Genomic DNA, 23,264 nt, shown 5'->3' on the forward strand with positions numbered 1-23,264 from the left:
ATTATTTATTTCTTGGGTTAATTTCACTTGCTCTCCTAAAACTATGGCCTAAATTTTAAATTGAATCCTCAAAATATTAATATAGTATAAATTAAGTTCTTCGCAATTAGTTAGCATGCATATCGCTTGCTCAAATCTAATGTTGAACATATTGATGTGTTTACAACTTAGGTAATTTGGATAAGACATGTTTATAATTTTTTTAACACATCAGATTCAAATTATTCATGCAATAAGTACATACAATTTATAATTTAATTTATTTAATGCCTATATTGATAATTAAGTTGAATAAAGGATCTTCATATAATACTAATACTTTGATAATTCAATTAGAATATCTTGAGATTTGGAAGCCAATTTAGAATTTAGACAGTAAATTGAGGTGTTTGGTAATTAGCCCTATTAATTTTTTATTTTATATATTTAAATGCCGGGGCAATATTGTTTATAACAATGTTCTCATAATCAAATAGGACCCAACTCCGAAGTAAAAATAGATTTTTTGTTTATTTCAAATAGTTGAGTTCTTCATCATGTTATAATCTATTTTATCTTTGAATTTTTTAATATTTCATTGAAGAAGGCCAGTTTCATCGGACAAAATTGATGTAAGAGGTCTAGTATTATTCTGTAGAGAATTGAGTGTTTAAAAAGGGTACTTAAAATATCAAGCGTGCATAATCACCCACAAAAAATACCTTATACAATATATGTTATAAGATAAGGTAGAGTTTAAATCTGACAAAGTATAATCATACCCGTATGATATTGTCTTTTCAGACATCTAATAAAACTCTCGATGATCTGGCTTTTCAACCATCCCACTTTTGACTTAAATACAAATTTTTGAATGATTTAATGACCCTTGCGTATAATCTGTCTTTTCAAGCATCCAATGAAACGCTCTCACTTTAACTTAAATATAAACTTTTGAATAATTTAATGACTAACAAAACCAAAAAGCTATTAGTTACTACTTCATGGAGCCCTGAGATGAGATTAGCACAGTAAATTGATCCCCTACTTTTGTTTTATTGTAAACTGCTTTTCAATTCTGCCCAAAAAAAAATTAATTAACCCAATATGAAATTATAAAATATTAAAATTTATATTAAATATAAAATCTTTTGAAGTTTTAATATAACAACAATAACAAAAACTTCCTGAACTTAAAAAAAAAAAAATGCTGCAGCAACCACAGGGATACCATTGGAAGAGACTTGGAAATAATGGCATTACAAATTGGACTCTTCACAAAAACATACAAAAATGGCATAATAATTTGATATAAAAATGACACCATGCACTGCTCTAACAAATCATTTTCAGCTAAAAAAATGAAAGAACAATTCTGAAACTTGTAACAGTTTACTATCAAGTATAGCTTATCCTTTCAAGTTTCTTTAACAAAAAGGGAAATCTTGTATTAAAAAAAAAAAAACTAGAAAAGGGAAAAAATTGATTAGGAAAAAGGAAAAGATGAATGAGTTAGATTACATTCCTTCAACAGGGAGAAGAACAAAAAGAAAGAGCAGAATGGTACCGAATAAATGATGATTGGATGCAACTCTCCGGGGACTCCTTTTTTGGAGGGATTTTAACTGCAAAAATACCTAAAACATCTCTTAGATTGGTTCCGGGGGCACTGCTTTTAAACCCCGAATCCATTCGCAGAAGCTCGGATCATCGAAATGTATAAAACTGCTTTTCAGTTTCGTCCGTTGTTCAATTGTCAGGGTTCGAAGCTGAGGAAATCTTGCCTCCTGCAATAGTATCATGGATGGTTAATACCGAAATATTCCCAAAAATGCACAAGATCCTTGTTTTTTTTCTCTTACCTGCTCGTAAGGAGGATCCTTGTTTGCTGGTATGAGCCGAGAAACAAAATATCGAGCCTGAGAGCTGCCCTCCTGAAATGAAATAGGATCAGTAGGTTCTTTTCTGTCAATGGCTAACAAAATAAAGACACAACAATGCAAAGCTAATAGAAAGTTGGGATCAATCAAGGAAAAAAAACCTTGAATGCCAGGATCCGAGGTGCTGGAAATCGTAACTCCGTGAGCTCTTCAGCCAATGTTCTACAAGCTGCCAAAGCTGCTGCACTTCTTCCTTCATCAGCTGCAAGTTCGGCACCCTGAAGCCAACAGTTGAAAGGAAGATGTTTAATAAACCTAGCTTTTAAAGATGTTTCTATACAAAGTAACCTGGCCAACCTGTCTCCAGATATAAACATGCCATGTAAAACACATAGAGCATCAATGATATAAACATGGTCGATGGATGACATATCTGCGACCTTATTTACCTTGTGAATTTAGCAAAGCACAAATAACTTCTCAATTCAAACCCTACCCTTCAAACTAAATATGTTAACAGATGTCTATTCGATCACATAGCAAAAATGGACCCTGTATAGGACAGTCTGTGCATGCAGACTCCATAAATCAGAGATGACAACATAGAAGCAAAAGTAGCTAGAAATCGAATATAGCAGATATAGAGAATAAGAAAGCTAAAAGGTGGGTCGATTTACATACCAACCAAATGAAGACATCTGTACCATGGTCTAGAACAACAGCTGTATCAGACTGCATGGCGAGATCATAAGCAGGCAATTCTTCGAAAGTGCCTCCTTCCCGGTGCATCAGACAACGAGGGGCAATCATGCGAAGAGAAAGATCAAAGGATGCGTTCAAAAACAAATTCCGCAGTACAGACCTCTCATCTTCATGACCAACTATACTTCCCAACAGTGGGCCCCTCCTAAGATGGAATAGAAGCTCTGGTAGTAAAGATATTTCTTTTGGGAACCGATAAAGCTTTGACTTTGGCACTTGAGACCCAAATTTTGAAGCAATATCTTTAATTCTCTCATCTATTGTTGTCTGCATATCAATTGCATCAGAATAACTTTTTGCTTGCAGCAGAGTCCTCTTGGCAATTATGACTGCAGCCACCTCATCTTGAACACTCTGAAGATAGGCCGAAACACTATCCACAGTTGGCAATCTGATAGTAATCACTCTAGCTATATCAGCTTGATAAACATTTGAGTATTGAATAGCAAACTGGAAAAATACGTAATCACTCTTGATGTCATGTTTATTCTGCATCGATATTGAGAAGCACTGTGTTTCTTCAACACTCAGCATTTGAATAGAGACAGCCATATCATTTTTAAAGGTTTCATGGGTGTCTATATTTGCCTCTTCACCAGGACCCACAACCTGAGTAACAAGAATATCATCAGAACAACGTATCTCCAACAAACCATGGGAACTGGCAGCTCTGGCAGATGCCCTTTGTAAGTTTACACCAAAGGCTTCACCAAAGTCATCATGAAGAACCAACACACCTCCTGAAGCATTTGCAAGTGGCTGCAGCACAGGAACCCTTACAGGGCAAGTCCCTGCACAGAGAATGTCAACCACTATGTTATGTTGATGAGCCTCACGACCAAGTCGCTCCATCCATTTGATTGCTGTCTTTTCTCTATGAGGATAATTAGGGTGAGTATAAGAATGAGGGACAGACCCAGGACCATAAGTATTTGGTCCGCCAGCACAAACAATGATCCTGCTATTGCCACCTGGCCTTTTAACTACACCTCGAGACATATCTACAGATGGTCCTTGAATAATTGCCACAGCGACCTCAACAGCAGTACCCAAGCATCTATCTCTTGACACTTCTGGAACATTCAACTTGTATGGCCTCAATGAAGAGAATATTAGGTGTGCAACCTCTTTTGAAGCATGCATTGGCGACAAGTATATACCAGTTCCATAAATCAATCCTTTCAAGGTCTCCTGTGTTGGTGAAGTGCCACCAGGAATCACATCAGCAGACGCTATGGATTCCTCCGTAAAGTCATACACTGATACTGTGCTACCATACAAAATGATTCCTATTCTGGTTGTCGGTGGTACTGAATCGACAAAAGCATGCAAGGAGCTCTGTAAATGCTGAAGGTGTGCCTCATCTAAACATTCATCAATAACAAGAACAACCGGTGCGGAAGTTCTGGAATCAGTAACAGGTACAAAACTTGGCCTCTTATTCCCTGTTTGAATAAAATCAACCAAAGGTGACGACAGCTCAGGAAAATTACGGAGCTCTTCCTTGCTTGAAGCTATATATTCACCTTCACTTCCATTTAGATTCCGGCATATTACACACTGCCATTGGCCTGAGCCAATTAGTATGTTGGAATAAAGATTTGAATAAGCTCCACAATTATGGCATCGATGAGGATCACGGTGTATCACTTGAGGACCCGTTGAAGTTTCCCTCCCAGGAGAAACCAATACTCCGAAGCCTAAACTAGGTACATTTGCTAGCTTCTTGTGTTTCAACAACTAATATACAAAATAGATAGTAGAGGACAAGTAAATTATACATACAAATAGTGCACATAATTGCAAGATAAACAGACTGTAAATTTTAATAATATGTACAAATCACAAAATCTGAAAAAAGAACATTGAGACTTAGGTACCAAAAGCACAGGAAACTGAGAACAATAAGATACCTTATGAGCTGAGAATAAAACGCATGGTGACTCTCCTGCGGGCATTGATTCCTCTGTAGCACCGGGAAGTTGCTGTTGAAGCTCAGCTGACCCATTCGGAAAATGGGGAGGTGAAGATGTGGGCAAAGACGAACCTGATGAGAAAGCCACCGGCTGGGGGGTCACAGGAGAGGTTCGGAAAGGCACGGCAGCAGGCCGGACAGGTGATGTAAATACAGGAGGGCCAGGAGGAGTACTCAGATGGGGAACAGGGCTTCCGGTTTTGACCCCATTTTCCGGTGATAGCATAATCGGATTCTTTATCGAAGGGGAAGCGATCTGATCTTGTTGTAAATTTGGAGGAGTGAATCTAGGTGCACCAGGTGAAATTGTGGGAGGAGCAGGAGTCATTGGACTCTTTTTATCAGTATTAGGTGCTCCGGGAGATGCTTGTGGCGGAGTAGCCATTGCAATTGAATTGAAAGCTTTCTCTTAATTGAATATCAAGAACGATGAAACAAAGGGACTAAAAACAAGTAACGCCCTACCAAATTCAAGCTTTTGCGAAAAACTTCGATGCGGTGTTCACCAAAAGAAAACCATAAAACCCCCATAAACAAACAACAGCCAAGATTGGATTTCGAAGGGAACCCAAAAAAACAAAACAAAACAAAGCAATTTGCAAGAATTCAATCAAGATTCAAGAATCCCCCACCCATAAAATTCACCTTCCAAATGAAGGAGCTTTGATCACTCAGCTCTCTATCTTACACCTCAATTCAAACTTCAATACAATACATTTCTTCCAAAATCCAAAATCTAAAATTAAAAAAAAGAACAACACTGGAATTAAATCTAGGGTTTTTAGGAATATAAAAAAAAATTTAAGGAGATTTCATACCTGATATGAGAGGAAAATGAGAAAGAAAGGAGAATCTTTTGTTTGAATCATCATAGACTTGGAATCATAATAATCTTTTATTCTTTTAATCACTCACCCTTTGTTCCTCTATTTGTTGGGGTTTTAACCCTATACCTCCCCTTTGAGATTTTTATTGTCTATAATCAAATTTGATATAATTACTTTTAAATAAATATTTAATTTATAATTATTTTTATTTTCTATGATACAGAATTACATATTTTATTGTTTATTATTTACTTAATTTTTGTTAAAATATCAATTTTGTAAATCAAATCAGTGGTCGAATTAATCATGTCACCGATTCGTCAATCCTGTCAATAGAATAGATCTAATTTAAAATGTATTAAAATATAAAAAATTTGATTTAATCAATCCGCATCGATTTTCAATCTAACCGATGTAAAACCACTCTCTATATTAATATCCCTACCTATCCGATTTAAACAACTATCATTCAGTCCAAAATCCAAATAATAATATGATTAACTATTCTAGAATGCAGATAATGAATTTTTTACATTATAAAAGTATATAGGACTAAATTAACATACTATAAAAGCATATAGGACTAAATTAAAATTTTAACCTAATAAAAAGAACTAAAATAATAATTTGCGTTCTTCCCCCGCTGGCTCGATCGCTTCTTTTGATTGGTTGACATGACGTGTTCTTAATTTAAACGACGCCGTCTATGTTTCCTACGTGTCAATTTATTGGCCCCTAGATTTCGTATTCACAAAATGGACTCTCTCATAATCCAACGGCTAGTTTACATATTTTGTTTTCTGCTTCAAGGAATAAAACGCTGCCGTTTGATTATAGCAACGCATTTATTTTCTTTTTCTTTTTTCGGCCCACAAGTGTATCAATTTGGACCTTTAAAGTACCGATTAGACCTGTCCATGGGCCGGGCCGGGCCGGGTCCCAAAAAATTCGGCCCGAATCTTAGGCCCGGGCCCGGCCCGAGATATGGGCCTGAATTTTTGCCCATGCCAGGCCCGGGAAAAATAATAAGCCCGGTCCGGTTTTTAATAAACACAAAAAAATATTTTAAAAATAAAAAATAAAAAATATATTTTTAAAGTATTTTAAAATTAAAAATAAAAATAAAAAATATATATTTATTATATTCGGGCCGGGCCGGGCCCGGGCCAAAAAAGTTGAGCCCGAGCCTGGCCCATTTTTTAAACGGGCCTCGTTTTTTTGCCCAAGCTCATGTTTCGGGCCTATATTTTTACTCGAACCCTTCCATATTTCGGCCGGGCCGCCCGGCCCATGGATAAGTCTAGTACCGATAGGAAAAAAAAAAGTCTCGACCATTATTTCAAGAAGTGTTAATATTTTAAATTTTAAAGATAAATACATGGGTAAGTATTTTGTACGATCATTAGGGCTGAGCAAAATTTGATTCGATTCAAAAATTTTGATAAAAAAATTAAATTTTGAATTAAATAGTTCGAGTTAATCGAGTTATTCGATCAACTCGAATAAAGAAATCAAATTTTTGGTTTAACTCGAATATGAATTACACAATTTAAGTTATCGAAAATTCAAATAAGAAAATGCAAAACTACGTCTTTTTTATAAATGTTTACAATTTTTAAAGTTAAAAGTTAAAACCATAAAGTTAAAAGATAAAACTACGTCACTTTGGGTTAAATAATATTTACCCATAAATCTTACTGTAGTTAAATAATATTATATTTCGTCTACTAACTCAAAAACAATAACGCAAGAAGCCACATTATTCAAGTTTTAGGCTTGTGTTCTAGTTTGTTGGGTTATCTCAGGGGTTAGCCCAATCATAATTGGAGTCTCATTGTAGAAAATAAATTTTAAATTACTTTTGCTAAGAAATAAATCTCAAACTATACATGTATTGATTTAATATGCAATTGGGCACTTGAAATTTGATTTGGTACAATTATATATATGAAAATTTGACTGTAGTTCGAATGCATGCATAAATTTTTATTTTGATTCAATTGCATACATTTAAAATAAATATACCTATTTTTATATTGAATAAACATAATTATTTGTATATATGCAATATCTAAATGTAAAATGACTATATCATTAATTCTTCTAGCAATTTTAGAAAATTAGACCATCTTAAAATTTCATGTATAAAATTGTACAAAATCAAGTTTGTGTATAATAAATGCATCTTGAACCAAAGTTCATGTATAATTTTGAGATTTATTTTTAAAAATATTAACTAAGGATGCTCAAACGATTAGTTCAGTTAATACCGAATCGAACTATTGTTATCCAAATTAATCGAAATTTTAAATCTTTTAACTGTTAATGAATCAAATTTTTAAAATTGAACAAAAAATTAGTTAATTCAGTTGGTTAACCAAATTGATATTAAAAATAAATAAAATGGCAATTCTTTTTAAAAATTTTAGTACAATAAAAAAAGAGAGACAAAAATAACAAATAATGCAATAACAAATTTAAATTAAAACATAATTACAATGGAGTAATTTGTTATGATATTAAAATGAGAATGAAATAAAAATAACATTTGTTTTTATGTTTTCACAATATATTTTTGACCCATTTAGTTTACAAGTCCATTTAATTTATGTACATTAGACTTTAGCTAGATAATACATATTGAGTTTATATATAATATGTTATAGATATAACAAATAATTAGTCACGTTTTTATTTTGGTGGCCGAATTATGAAAAATTTCAATTTGATCAATAAATTATCCAAATTCGTTTTTTAAGTCAATGTGCGGTTAAGTCTGAAACGCCCATTATAAACTACATGAATGGTCACTTCTAGTCACCCAATTATAAAAAAATTTATTTTAGTCACTAAAGTTTTTTAAATTAGATTTTTTACTCACCAGATGATAATAAATTTATGTGGTTTTTTTTTTATTGGTCGGTTGCCATTCAATTCTTGAAAAAGTCAATTTCTTGAGTAATGTGATTGTGAAGGTTTGAATTTTAGTCTGTGAAATGTTAGAATGAAGCTTTAACCACTGATTTAAGTATAAAACAACTCGAGTCAAAATTAAAAGAAATAAACCACTTTATTCGGAGTTTGGGCTTGTATTCCTGCTTCTTGGGTCATCTTATGAGTTATACTATAACGAAAATTTGAAATAAAATAGAGAAAATTGATTTGATGATAATTCTAGTTATATCTGTAATTGCAACACTTTAAAATTCTGAATGTCTTTAGTAAAACTATTTCGAAACATAAATAGTAATTTTCTCTAAAATTTAAAATTTATCAATTGACCCATGATAGTAAAGTCAAAATTTGACATTGGAAAAAGGCACCAATAGTACAATTTTAGTAAAGATTAGATTAAAGATTCGTGAAAAGTAGACTAAAATGCAAATTTCTCATTTTAGAAAAAGGACAAATATTTAAGAGTTTTCTTTTTATGAATGTGAGATAGTTGGATCTGAAAAATTGAGATATAAATTTTATTGAAAAGTGGTGAAAAGTAAGGGCTAAAGTGTAATTTTACTAAAAGGCTTCGTTGTGATACCACAAATAAATAAAAATAATAATTATTTAGGACACATAAGTATGCCATGTGTCAAATAAACGGTTGATGGAAAAGGGTAAATAACTATTTTACCCTTATGTCTTGAATATGACAAAAGATATCTTAAAAGGCAATTTAGCCATTTTATCATTAAATATTATTTTTTAATTTTAAACAGGGTATTTACAAAAGGGATCCTCCTATTCTGTAGTGTGACGTGATAGGTCGTTACAATGAATAATGGATTGCAGATATAATTATCTTAAATTGTATGAGATTATTATTATTTTCTAATGAGACCGACTACGTTTGAGGTGCGTTCACACTAAATGAAAGGTCGAGGCCATCCTTTCAAAAGGTGCTAACAACATGTGTCTAAACTCTTGAAGGAATATAACAAAATTAATCCAAAAAGTTTGAAGATTTGAAGTATTTAATGTCGTTAAAGTCAAAATTCCCTTTCTAGAAGATGCCATTTTATTTTATGAAATATATACATATATTAAAAAAAAAAAGGCCGTGGATTCTCAAACTTACTGAAAGGTTGACGTTAAAAAAGGCAACCGGGTCGTGCACGGTGTGACAGCTTATACAAATAAATTAATTTAGCTGTCACATGCCGCAAACCAATCCAAGTTGTATCCATTTAAATAATTAAATGCCATCGTTTTCCTCTAGAATGTGGGATCAATGGATTTCATTTCTGCCATCAGCCATGACGCTTTCTCCACAACACCTTTACTACATAGCCTGCTTTCTCGACAGCAATGAAATCGTATTGTCTGCTGCTTCATGCTCCCTTTTTTATAGCTGTAATTTAGCGGAATTTGGGTCGAAAAATATGTTGAATTGGATTCTGAAAAGATTGACTTGTGGGACCACATTGAAACACTAGAAGTAAAATTAACTCTTGGGTTCAAATACAGGAACCTGCCTCTAATACAGGGATTTATCAAGCAACTTTTAACCATAAATTTATTGTAAAACTATAAAATACATTAGAACAAGAAAAATGCTGATTACTTTACAATAATTTTATGATTACATAAAAAACAAACAATTTAAGCAGCAGTTTATGAAGTAGAAGCACTCATATGAAGTGCAACCAAAGAAGCATAGAAACCATCTTTGATATTTATCAAAGTATCATGTTTTCCTTTCTCTACAATGACACCATTTTTAACCACTGCAATCATATCTGCATTTTTAATAGTCGACAGCCGATGAGCAACTACCACCGTCGTGCGGTCCACCATGATTTTATCTAATGCATCCTGGACCACCCTCTCCGATTCGGCATCCAACGCGCTTGTTGCTTCGTCTAGGAGAAGTATCTTCGGACTTTTAACTATGGCTCGTGCAATGGCTACCCTTTGCTTTTGTCCACCTGATAATTGGACACCTCGTTCGCCTACTAATGTATCGTAACCCTGTATGATAATTGATTATAAAGTGATTGTATGAACCAATTGAGTTAAACCCGGATTTTATGATCGAGTTCTAACCTGTTGTAATGAACTTATGAACTTGTGAGCATTGGCTAACTCTGATGCAGCTAAGATTTCAGCCTCGGTTGCGTTTCCTCCCTTTCCGTATGCGATGTTAGCACGGATTGTTTCATTAAACAAAATAGGTTCTTGGCTAACAAGCCCCATTTGTTGCCTCAACCATTTCAATTGGAGTGTTTGGATTTCGACTCCATCGATAGTGATACGTCCCGAATTGGGATCGTAAAATCTCTGTAATAATGATATCACGGTGGATTTCCCACTCCCACTTTCTCCTACCAATGCAACAGTCTGAAAAATAAAAGTTGACATTAACATACACACACACATATATGGTTTAGTGTCTATAAAATTGCAAAAGGATTGTTTTGTTACCTTGCCAGCAGGGATAGATAAATTCAAGTCTTGGAAAATTTGAATGTCTGGTCTTAATGGATACTTGAAACTGACATGAGAAAGTTCGATATCACCCTTCACGTTTTCTAATGTTGTCCCGGACTCGTCACTCGGGTCTATCTTAGAATTACGGTCGATAATTGCGAATATGGAAGCAGCAGCTGACCTGGCTTTGCTGGAATCAGGAGCAAGGGTGCTTGATTGAGAAATGCCAACAGTTGCCATTGTCAAAGCAAAGAAAACCTGTGAAATTCGGTACTGGTCTCAGTATCACAGGGACATACATTGTGAATATATAAGGTCTTAAAATAACTCACTTGAAAAACATCAGAGAATGTGGCATCGCCACTCTCAACGAGTCGAGATCCGGAGTAGAAACTGGTGGCGTAAACATTAAAGAGCAAGAAGAACGAAAGTCCAAATCCGCCTCCACTAATCAACCCTTGCCTTATCCCTGCTTTCAATGGACCTTCACATTTCTTTCTATAGAGTTCCATTACTTTTTCCTCGGCAGAAAATGAAGCAACCGTTCGTATACTCCCGACTGCATCACTAGCAACTTGGCTTGCCTCCTCGTACATCATCTGCAAAACCATTTATATTTACATCTAAATGAAGTATATGCTTAAAAAGCGTATCGGGTTTTTAGATAGTTTCGAGCATACCTTTGCGTCGGCGCTAAATCCCTTCATGGCTCTTATTTGAACATATCCATTGACCCCTAACAAAGGGATTAGTCCTATGATTATAAATGCCAATTGCCAACTCGCAACAAAAGCAATGACTAAACCGGCAACGGCTGATGCAAGGTTTGAGACCATTTGAGCTAGTGCATCACCAACCAAGGCACGTATTGTGGCTGCATCGGCCGAGAGCCTTGCACCAATTGAACCACTTGAATTATCTGGTTCATCAAACCAACCAACTTCCATGTGAACCACTTTTGAAAAACACATTAATCGGATTCGTTGGATTAGTTTACATCCAGCAACCGAAAAGAAGTACGTTCGTGATGGACATGCCAATAATGCTGCCGAGCCAAGGGCCACATATATCAGTGCCCAGAATCTTGTATCCTGTCTTAACTCATGAGGTGGTTTATAGAATGTTTCAATCACACGGGAAATCAGTAAACCGTAAATCGGAAGTATGCAACCATTGATAGTCGCAGCTATAGTTCCGAGTAGGAGCACGGGAATCTCTGGCTTGTTGAGGTAAGCTAGCCGACGGATGGGAACTTCTGGATACTTTGATGACTGTTCAGTAGAGTCTTCGGTTTCTACTACTGCAGGTTCATTGGCTTCTATTCCAGTAGGCACACCAAAGGCTATAGATAAAGAATGGCGGCTGCTACTTCCGATAGATGATCCCCTACTGATTGATCGCTTCATTGATCTTCTCAAGCTTGATTGTCTAAATGATTCCGGGTTAACTTCTGATACATCCGTTACTTGTTCCAACTCTTTATTTACTTCTTGTAATCGAATAAGCTGTGAGTACCCTCCCTCTGGATCCTTGAGTAGTTCTGAATGTGACCCTTTTTCAACCATCTTTCCTCGATGAATTACGGCAATCGAATCTGCATTTCTCACGGTACTCAAACGATGAGCAACGATGACTGTAGTCCTATTGCCCATTATGCGGTCCAATGCTTCTTGCACCACTCTTTCGGATTCAGCATCTAATGCACTTGTTGCTTCGTCTAAAAGCAATATCCGAGGGTCCTTTAGAATTGCTCTTGCTATTGCTACTCTTTGCTTTTGTCCACCAGAAAGTTGAGTTCCATGCTCTCCAACCATGGTGTCTAGCCCCTACATATTAAGTTCAAAATTCAAACCTTTCATATCTTTTATAACATATGTGATATAAAACATGTTTTTCAGACAAGGGATTAGAACCTGAGGTAGTTTATCAATGAAGTTAGCAGCATTTGCAAGTTCAGCAGCGGCTCGTATCTCTTCTACGGTTGCACCTTCTTTTCCATATGCAATATTATCCTTTATACTTGCTGTAAACAACACAGGTTCTTGGCTAACAAGGCCAATTTTTCCCCTAATCCATCTAAGTTGAAACTCTTTAAGATTAATACCATCGATAAGCACTTCACCGGCTTGTGGATCGTAAAACCTTTCTATAAGACTAATTACAGTTGATTTCCCACTTCCACTTTCTCCAACCAAAGCAACTGTTGTACCACATGGAATAGAAAGAGAGAATCCACTGAAAATTTGCTCTTCTGGTCTAGCAGGATAACTGAAATAAACATCCCTCAGTTCTACATCGCCGTTAATGTCCTCCAACACTTTCCCACTCATATTGTACGGGTCAATCTCCGGTTTCCTATTGATAGTCTCGAACATCTTAACCGCCGCAGCTTGACCAGCAGCAAATGCACTCATGCATGGTGATGATTGCCCCAGGGACCTTAAACATATCCATAACCACAAAGAGTTCAGTTTCAGCCTATGAACTATGAAGCATGCATCATAATTATGTAGAGATTCGGAATTTAACTTACAAAGAACCAATCAATACCGCGACAATCACATTAATGACTTGACCTCCGGTGTATCCATTGTTCAAAATCAACCTCCCACCAAACCATACAGCCATACCATAACTGCAGAATAAGATCATCATAGCTACACCGAGACCAAGTCCAGCAGCAGTCCCTTCATGAACACCTGATTTATACGCAGTAACAAGAAGCTTGCTATATTTACTTATAGCCTGCTGCTCACCAGTAAATGACGCAACCTGGAACGATATCAAATAATCAGTCACATATTTCCAACAAGAACAACAACTATGTTGTGTTAGAACATACAGTTCTGATAGAACCAATTGTCTCTTCAACGATGGTGCCGGCTTTAGCATACGCTGCTTGTCCTCGAGACACCATCTTCGATATAATAAGAGCCATTGCTCCACCAGCTGTTACAAGTAGAGGTATAGCTGACATCATGACAACAGCAAGGAGCCATCCTCTAACAAATGCTATAACAAAACCTCCTAAGAATGTAGACACCAACTGTAAAAACTTCCCAACCTGCAAAAACCAAATTAGTTAATATTATTTCAATGGTTTCAACCAAACTTTTAGTCAGATTTCGATATATACCTTTTCGCCCATCGCGTCCTGTATGAGAACCGTGTCACCGGACATACGTCCAACGACCTCTCCCGTAGTTGTTTCCACATCAAAGAAAGCTATATCTTGTCTCAATATGGTTTTTAAGTACAAACCTCTTATTCTTGCAGCTTGTCTTTCACCTGTAACCATCCAGCAACTCACCTCTGCAAAAAAACAACAACAAATCCAAGCTTTATTAGTCTATGGATAAATTGAGACATAATTGAGACATATAAAGGAGAGATTATTTACGAAGACAAGCCGCCGTTCCGGCCCCGGCAGCGAGGTAGACAAATCTTAAAGCAACCCTTGAGACAACATGAACTACTCGGTCGTTACTCTGGTTTTGTCCAAAAGCATCAATAAGATCTCCAAGTATGGTTGTCATAAGTGGCATACATAAACCGTTCCCAATCGCGCCGATCGTGCCGATGATCATTAACATGGTATCTGTCCGATCGGCGAATGCAAACAGCTTGTAAAATGGAATAGAGTTGGTTTTTTCATTCTTTTTGTTGGTTTCCGTGTCTTTATTTTCTCCATTAAGCTGTTCTTGGTTTTTTGATGTGCTGGCTTCATGTAAGTTCGTATCACCATTTGAGCCATTCTCAGTAGCCATTATTGAAGCTCAAGCTCAACAACTTGAAAATTTATATCGAAGCTGCAAAAAAAAAAAAAAAAAAGAGACAAATCTGAGACTGTTTGATGTAACACAACAACCTCGTTTTTAAAAAAAAAATGAATCAAAATTTTTTAAAACAAAGCTTCACCGTTATTTGAACAGTAAGTAGTGAAGATCGAAGAACACGCCATTGATAAAGCTATGATTTAAGCATTACCCAAATCCCAACAAAATCACCAAAAATGAAAAAAAATTGAGTCAATGAGAAGCATTTTACATACCGAAAATACAAAAGGGGTAGTTGAAAACTTGAAATGAAACACTCAAAGAGTGAATTTGGGTTGTTTAGAAACATGTATTGCTTACTTATATTGCTTATTTCATGGCTCTTTGCTTGAGCAACAAGAACATTCTGTCTTGCAAAAAGGCCTTCAATATTTTTCAATGGGTTAAATTTGTCATAAGTCCTCGTACTCTTTGAAAGTTCGAAATTTAGTTTCTATACTTTTATTTTTAATTATTTAGTCTTTTCACTTTTCACTTTTCAAAATTTAGATTCAACTGTTAATGATCTTTAAATTATTTTATTAAATTCAAGTTATTTATAACATAATTTATTTTAGGTACATAACTATTAAGTGAGTATTTTTTTATTTTAATATGCCACACAAACAAATTTAATAGTGTTAACAATTGAATCTAAATTTTAAAATTTAAAAAGTCAAAAAAATAAAGAGTTTGGGGGCGAAAAAAAGCCTTTTCACCTCGAAAGTAATGCCAAACACTTGACTTTTAAAGTTGAAAGTGTGGTAAAAAAATATTATTCCACCAGGAGTTTAGATACATTTTACTTTTGCGTTTTAAAGTATAAATTATAAAATACCCTTATATCTATTAGCTATTTAAAAGATATTTAAAATTTACATTAATTTATATTTTAGGTATCATTATATTAAATTATTTACATATGTATTATTATATTAAATTATTTAAAACCATTTGCTATTATATTTAAATTTTAAATATTTAATTTATAATTGAATTTATAAATAATTTATTAATTATTAAAAGGTTTAAAAATATTTTATATATAGTTATATTAAATTAAATATTACCTAATTTAATTTATTTTTAATTTTCAATATCATGTATAAAATGAACATTTTAATTTCTCAAGACAAATATTTAATTTTCATTAGAACATTTTAATTTTCAATATCATGTATAAAATGAACATTTTAATATTCAAAACATTTCTTCCGATCGAGTTTTTAAAAGCACTTTTCAATAGAACAACAATGCTAAACTAAACCTAAATTCCTTGAAATAAAAATATATGGACTAAATTTTAAATTTTGAGAAGTTGAAGGACTTATATTTTAACCTTTTAAAATCATAAACGTTCCTGCAAAAGTCAATTTCTTTTTCTAGTTTTCCCCATTCAATGATATGTTATAATATTGTGTAAATGATGAATGATGCATTTGACTATTGATATATATATCCACGTTTCTAGCTTCGTATAATGTATGAAAATGAAACCATGTTCACATTTATTACGGCTAATACTTAAATACCGGAAAATTACAACTTGGGATATTGACAATTGAGACCGCCAAGTTTTGTCTTCATTTGGAGCAAATCTATTATCTTTATATGTCTTGTTTCTTTTTCAATTTTAATATTTTCTTCTAGAAGTTTTATTTTGGATTGATTTGATGGGTTTGCCTTGGAGTTTATTATTCGCAGAAAAGTTGATAATCACATGAAACGTTTGAAATCATCTAACAAATAAGATTTAGAGCACATTTGGTTCGCTGTAATGGAATAGAGGTGTAATGGAATAGAGGCGTAATAGTAATTCAATTATTTGGTTGAATGGAATGGAATAAAACTGTAATAGTATTCTTGTGTTTGGTTGAATGGAATGATGTTGTAATAGCATAAGGAAAAAAACTAAAATGACTAGAATACCCTTAGCAGATTTTTTTAGGTAGATGATTATTGTTATTGTACAGACTAATTTTTGACCCGGGCCTAGTACCCAAACTAAACCCACAACCCAAATTAAGCCAAAATAAAAAAAATAGCCCAAACAAAATAATGACCCAAAACCTTAAAAATTTTTGGAATGGCCAGAAACCCTAGGGTTTCTGGCGCCCCTTGCGCCGCTGCTACCCCATGTGCGCCCTCAGCGCGCACCACGCCCGATGACGACGCCTCCATCCATTTTTGCACCAAAATGGCAAAGCTTTCTGCCAATGGACTCCACAAACCTGCAAATAACATGAAAAAGAAACAGGAGCAGCACCGAAAGAGCAGAAACAGTGAAAAAAATAGAAAAAGAGCATTGATATTTCGGCTTTATAAGCCCGAAATTATGTTGTAAAAGAGGGAGGAAACGGATTGAAAAAAAAAACATTGATGAATCAATAAAAAAAATCGAAAATTTGAAGAAAAGGTTTTCTTCTTTCCTCTTCTTCGTTCTATCTCCTGATTTACTTCTTTCGTTTTCGTTTTTTAGCATATATATATATATTAAATAAAAAGAAGAAAAGACGGAGAGTTCTTACCTTGGCGCCGTCGAAGCTCTTCTTTGCTCCGTCCAAATCGGTGTTGAAGAAGAGCGGCTTCAAGCGGCGGATAGAAAAAAGGGGGAAACCCTTAGGGTTTCTCTTGTTCTTATTATTGTTTTTTTTTGCTGATACAGACTGAATTTTTCCCTTTCTTTTTGAGTCTTAAAGCAACTGTGAAACGACGTCGTTTGTGGCTTGCTTCAGTAGCCTCAAAACGACGTCGTATAAGGCTCAGACCCGATGACCCGATCCGCTTGCAGCTTGACCCGCGCGTTTTGGTATGGGGAGGGTTATTTATGTTCCAGGTCCTTATTATTTTTCACCATGATTCAATCTGGTCCTTTCTTTTCTATTTATGTCAAGATTTGCTACTAAATTTCTATTTAATTCTAAATCGGTCCTTTGTTTTATTATTTTTATTAGTTTACTACTAGTTTTACTTTACTGTTACTATTATTATTATTTAGCATTATTATTATGTTTTATTAACCTATATAACGTTTTATATACGTAATCATATTTATGACATGTTATTACTTTGAGCTTTTACTTATCATATATTATCATTTAATTTTATAATGTATCATTCAATTATTTATTATTAATATAACGTAATATGTATACTTTAATGGTTACTTTGTAGTATATTCTTAAGATTCACTTATATACATTTGATGCTTTAAAGATTTATGCAACAATATTTTATATGATACACCTATATATAATATTTATAATATTTACTTTTATTTTATGTATATATCATTTATTTTCATATCATTAACTTTAAGTTGTCTTTTAAATTTATTTATATGTTTTTTAAAAACAATTTCATTTTCTACACGTATATAATTTATATTTCATAATTTATTGTTGATTCCTATTATATCTTTGTTATTCATTTCAATATACATATGTACACTTAGATACCTTTTATAACTTATTTATATATACATAGAAACTCGTATATATTTTTATTTATTTTGTAATTTGTACCCATATCTATATATATATATGTATGTATACATTTTGTTTTTATGAATATACATATACGTACTTCCTTTTTCATATATTTTATGATATATATATATACATATATGTACATACATGTATATCTTTTATATGTTCATAATTTTATTCATTTTCTTTATTGTTATTATTTATTTATTCATGTGTTCATCATCTTTTTTTAAAAGGGACATTTTAATTCTATTCATTTTTTTACTTGTTGTTATGTATGTGATTGATTCGTCTCTTATATTTATTTATTTCATTTTGTTGATTGTTTGCATTATTTATGCTTAACTTGTCGTATTCATTATCGTTTTGTTATGCATATTAACACCGTACATCAAAAAGAAAATTTTCTAAATAAGGTAATATTTTGTGTTTAGAAAATCGAGAAAACGTGCCCTAATGTGCTGGGTTTCGATTTCTCGTTCGACCCAAATAGCCAAATACCCTTTTTAAACTTTCAAAATAAGACCATATTTCGCATTTGGAAATTCGAGAAAACGTGCCCTAACGTGCTGGGTTTCGATTACTCGTTTGGCCAAATAGTCGAATATCTTTTCGAAATTTTAAAACGAGGCAATGTTTTGCGTTTAGAAATTTGAGGAACGTGCCCTAAGGTGCTGGGTTTCGATTTCTCGTTTAATCAAATTGCCAAATATCCTCTTGAATTTTAATCTATGCTATTCTAGTTTTTTTTAAGGATCGTATTTTAAATTTCTTTAAAGTTTTTTCAGTTTTTCGATACTAAGACATTAAGTAATCAACTAGGTACCAATTTTTGGGCGATCGAGGTGCTAATCCTTCCTCGTATGCGAATCGACTCGAACTCATTTTTTGAATTTCGTGGACCAAACTTGTTGTTTTAATAAAATCAAATCATTTATTAAAAACAACCACTTTTCAAGGTGACCCGATCACACCTTATAAAAAAGGATCGGTGGCGACTCCCATTTTCGTTTTCATTTTCAAAAACCCAAGTCGACCCCGTTTTCCATCAAAAAAATGGTGTCAACAGCTTGGCGACTCCACTGGGGAAATAAAATAAGAGAGTCAAGCCACGAGTTGATTATTTCTTGTCTTTTTGTCGAAAGTTGAAAATGTGATTTAAATATACGATCCTCTCATTGCATTTCCTTTGTTTTGAGTTATAGTTTTCGTCATGTTTTGTATTTTAAATTTTTATATCTTTCTGCACATTGCATTGCATGACCATTGGTCATACCTTTTAAGTGGGAGTGAGAAGCTATTTCCTTCGTGAGGTTTTCACCTTCGTGCAGGATAGTGGATCGCTTTCGGGATACATCCGTACCTATGTCTTCGTGAGGTTTTCATCTCCGTGCAGTCATAGGGAAATGTATTCCCCTGAACTGAACTCGGTCTGTATGAGCCTATAATGGGTGAAGATCGAGGAATCTGCTGGTTCGGGTACCTCATCTTTAGAACCAACCCTCATATAGTGGACTTAGGAACTTAACCTAGGTAGAGCCACTCCAAGTCCCTAGTAGTTACCTGATTAGGTACCTTTTGTTTTCCGTGCTTGCTTATGTTTTGTTCTAACCCCTCTTGTTGTGTTGTGATCATGATTGCATTACATTGCATTTGCATCTTAGGAAAGAGATATTGATTCAAGTTCAATTATTAAATTAGAAAGCTTGTCATGGAATACGAATTCCTTGATAAAGTGGAAAACAATACGACTTCCCGAATATATTCTGAGAAACACAAGAATGGCGATGGAAGAGTTCGTGACCCTGCTTCGTGGCTTGAGGATTCAAGGCAATTGTCTAAGAGCCTTCAACATTCTAACCCCTTAAAGAGGCGGACGAGCCTTATGAGGACGGGCAGGTGATGGATTGCAACCAAGATCAAGAGAATGAGCTAGCAATGGCATCTATTGGAAAGATTACCTCAAGCATGCAGATGAAAAAAAGGATAGATGATTGGAATATGAGGGTGAGGCCGTACATGTATCCGTTTTATGTAAATGAATTTGCTTTCTAGAAAAGTTTCCTAAATGTAATTGAATCAGAATCAACGTCTCTTTAGGCATGCATTTCATACATTGCATTACATGCATTAAAATCCTTTGAAAGAGTCTAAACGAGTAAATTTATTTCAGTTAACCTGGAAAACCAACCAACCAAACACCTTCACGGTACTCGTCGCAAAACTAAAATTATGGATCAAAGGTTGGACAAGCAGAACGACTTCAAAAGGAAATGCAAGACCAGTTACAGACGCAAATGAAGGAACAAATGGAAAAGATTCAGCATGACATGGCACAAAAGATGCAAGAGTCTCAAAATGATCTGATAACTAAGATGATACAATTATTAAAGGGAGTAGATAAGGGGAAAGGTCATGTGATTATTAATGAAGAAGATAACAATGGTGAACCACTTTACCCTCCAGGTTTTACGCCTCCGCACGCGCAGGTTCAGACTGAGCTGCATTCGCGAAGACCCTCTGTGTCGGTTAGGCCTCAGCAGTTCCAAGGCGATATTTCAATACCGATAAATTTTTAACTCGGAGCGGGCTCTAATCCCGGTGATAGCCCGAATAATATTGCTATCCCAGATCTTGATGAGATGGCTGAAAGGGACAAGGCGAAGGAGGAGCTTCCAAAACAATTTGAGGAGAAATGGAAATGGATCGAAGAGAAGTTTAGGGCAATAGAAAGCATTGAAAGCTATCATGGGATAGACGCAAAGGATCTGAGCTTGGTTCCGGACTTGGTGCTACCTTACAAATTTAAAATGCCGGAATTTGAGAAATATAACGGGACCAGTTGCCCAGAAGCCCATATTACTATGTTTTGCAGGAGAATGACGGGGTATATTAATAATGATCAATTATTAATACATTGCTTTCAGGAAAGTCTTACAGGAGCGGTGTCAAAGTGGTACAATCGGCTGAGCAGAACAAAAATTGGTACTTGGAGGGATTTGGCATAGGCTTTCATGAGACAGTACAATCATGTCTCGGAAATGATGCCTGACAGAATTACCCTGCAAAATATGGGGAAAAAGCCTAATGAAAGTTTTAGGCAATACGCACAAAGGTGGAGGGAGATTGCCGTACAAGTTCAGCCACCACTCCTGGAAAAAGAAACAACAATGCTCTTTATCAATACGCTGAAGGCCCCGTTCATTACGCATATGTTAGGAAGCGCGACAAAAAGCTTTTCAGACATAGTCATGAGCGGTGAAATGATTGAAAGTGCCGTGAGAAGTGGAAAGATTGATGCTGGGGAGAATAATAGAAGGTCAGACTTAAAGAATAAGGAAAACAAGGTGAGCAATGTGAACACTTACAATAAGGTGATTGCTAGTCAGCAAGGTTCATCTAGACAAGAACCTTGTGCGAAACAAGGTACTGAGAACCTCCAGTTTACGCCAATTCCGATGACGTACAAGGAGCTGTATCAAAAGTTATTCAACGCGCGCATTGTTGCCCCTCTCTATACAAAGCCTCTACAGCCTCCGTACCCTAGATGGCACGATGCGAATGCACAATGCGAATATCATGCGGGAAATACGGGGTATTTGATAGAAAATTGCATTGCTTTTAAAAAACTGGTTGAAAGGCTTATTAGTATGGGCGTCGTTAAATTTGATGATTCCTCCTGTGCGGAAACTCCATTACCCAATCATAATTGATAAGTGGAGTGAATGCAATGCAGAAGCAACTGAAGAAGGGACCCTGTTAGATATTTGCCCTTATAAACGTGGAAGTGTTCTAAGCAATTCAACTGCGGAAGAAAACCCTATAGTCTCTAGAGATTTTTAAAGTAATGTTCAGAACATTTTTGTTGTTCTTAGCCTAGAAATGATAAAAATTCCTTTGTGAAATAGGCTTATGTCTGAACGTTATTATTTTAATGAAATACATCTTTACGATTATTTTTGAGCCGATATTTTCATTCTTTACGGATAATTCTATATTCTTTCATTCTTTTGGATTTTCTTCCAAACCATCATTCATTCATAATCATATTGTAAATAATCATTCATAAATTTATACATTCTTTTGTATATTCTTCGGTGCATATTATGGGTCATCAGATATCAATGACGTGAATGACTCTGCTACAGACCCAGATTTTTCTTTTGAGAAAGTCATGTGTTCAGAGGGATCTCAGGATTTTGAAAATGACAAAGATTGTAGCTTACTTCCGGACTTATTGAGGATGGTTGAGCAGGAGGATAGACAGATCCTACCTCTCAATGAATCATTAGGAATTCTGAGCTTGGTGAAGATTAGAATTGACTTGTCCTCAAAAATGAAGTAAGACCTTGTTCAAAGAGGTCTTTGTAGGATCACAACAGGATACGCCGGGTTAAGCACTGATAAAGAAATCTACACAACAACACGATGTCAAAACTTGTATGAATGATACAATTCTCTGCTGGGGCAATGCCGTTCTCGTCGATTCAGCATAGCTTTGCCCGTTGGAAGTCAAGTTTCTATCCTTTCATGATATTGGATTTTATCCCGATGGAAGAGGAAGATCAAAAGTTTCCAGTTGTAGTTTTGCCCCAAAAGGCTCTATAAGGGAACTCCGATATTAGAGGAGATCCTTTGAAAGGGATAACAAGGACTTGCCTAATCCCAAGAGTTCAGATCCGATTCGAAAAAAAGGAAAAGAAAAAGAGAAAAAAATCAAAATCAAAATCAAAATAAAAAAATAAAAAGAAAAATAGAAATCAATCAAAGTCAAAATAAAAATATGAAAAGCAAAGAAAAGAAAAGAAGAGGCCAAGGTAAAAACCCAAAAAGGGCGCTTTGTGACCAAAGGTGGTTTTGAGTTGAAAACCCGAAAAGGGCGACTCAAATTTCGAGCAAAATGGGGCATGGACATCACCATTATCGAAGACTTCTAATGGGCATTGCTTCACAATTGAGATCATTAATTACTTCATCAAAGGGATAGAGGCTATTGCACGCGTCAATGTCATCATATGCTGATATAGAATTCTATAGAGGATGGTATTGGAAAATGCATTGAACTGGAATGACAACACGATAGCTGAGGGCTGTAATCAGTTCAAAATTAG

At 34.8% G+C, this 23,264-nt stretch overlaps 2 protein-coding genes and 1 long non-coding RNA gene across 6 annotated transcripts; all 3 read right to left on the reverse strand.

Annotated features, from left to right (window-relative positions):
• Positions 1-1,207: 1,207 nt before the first annotated feature.
• LOC105764010 (protein transport protein SEC23) lies at positions 1,208-5,556 on the reverse strand. 3 transcript variants are annotated; one of them, XM_012582440.2, is made up of 6 exons: positions 5,415-5,556; positions 4,535-5,332; positions 2,541-4,361; positions 2,021-2,137; positions 1,842-1,913; positions 1,208-1,766 (listed from the first exon to the last, which is right to left on the reverse strand). In XM_012582440.2, exons 2-6 carry the CDS (start codon positions 4,979-4,981, stop codon positions 1,629-1,631), a joined length of 2,595 nt encoding a protein of 864 aa, XP_012437894.2. In that variant the 5' UTR covers positions 4,982-5,332; positions 5,415-5,556; the 3' UTR covers positions 1,208-1,628. The 3 variants fall into 3 exon arrangements, with proteins under 3 accessions (XP_012437894.2, XP_052481476.1, XP_012437893.2); XM_052625516.1 differs by having other exon boundaries at positions 1,842-1,905; positions 4,535-5,550; XM_012582439.2 differs by having other exon boundaries at positions 4,535-5,548.
• Positions 5,557-9,831: 4,275 nt separating this feature from the next.
• Positions 9,832-15,026, reverse strand: LOC105764011 (ABC transporter B family member 4). 2 transcript variants are annotated; one of them, XM_012582441.2, is made up of 11 exons: positions 14,902-15,026; positions 14,251-14,659; positions 13,987-14,162; positions 13,693-13,914; positions 13,384-13,622; positions 12,764-13,289; positions 11,531-12,676; positions 11,183-11,449; positions 10,845-11,108; positions 10,467-10,760; positions 9,832-10,391 (listed from the first exon to the last, which is right to left on the reverse strand). In XM_012582441.2, the coding sequence occupies exons 2-11, from the start codon at positions 14,615-14,617 to the stop codon at positions 10,035-10,037; spliced, it is 3,858 nt and encodes a 1,285-aa protein (XP_012437895.1). In that variant the 5' UTR covers positions 14,618-14,659; positions 14,902-15,026; the 3' UTR covers positions 9,832-10,034. The 2 variants fall into 2 exon arrangements, with proteins under 2 accessions (XP_012437895.1, XP_012437896.1); XM_012582442.2 differs by having other exon boundaries at positions 14,769-14,917.
• Positions 15,027-16,501: 1,475 nt separating this feature from the next.
• Positions 16,502-17,741, reverse strand: LOC128035387 (uncharacterized). The gene is made up of 2 exons (XR_008191831.1): positions 17,194-17,741; positions 16,502-16,896 (listed from the first exon to the last, which is right to left on the reverse strand). It is a non-coding gene; the product is annotated as an uncharacterized LOC128035387 (long non-coding RNA).
• Between the last annotated feature and the right edge of the window lie 5,523 nt (positions 17,742-23,264).

Source organism: Gossypium raimondii, chromosome 12 (assembly GCF_025698545.1).
Source record: "Gossypium raimondii isolate GPD5lz chromosome 12, ASM2569854v1, whole genome shotgun sequence".
In the NCBI taxonomy this organism is placed as follows: Eukaryota; Viridiplantae; Streptophyta; class Magnoliopsida; order Malvales; family Malvaceae; genus Gossypium; species Gossypium raimondii.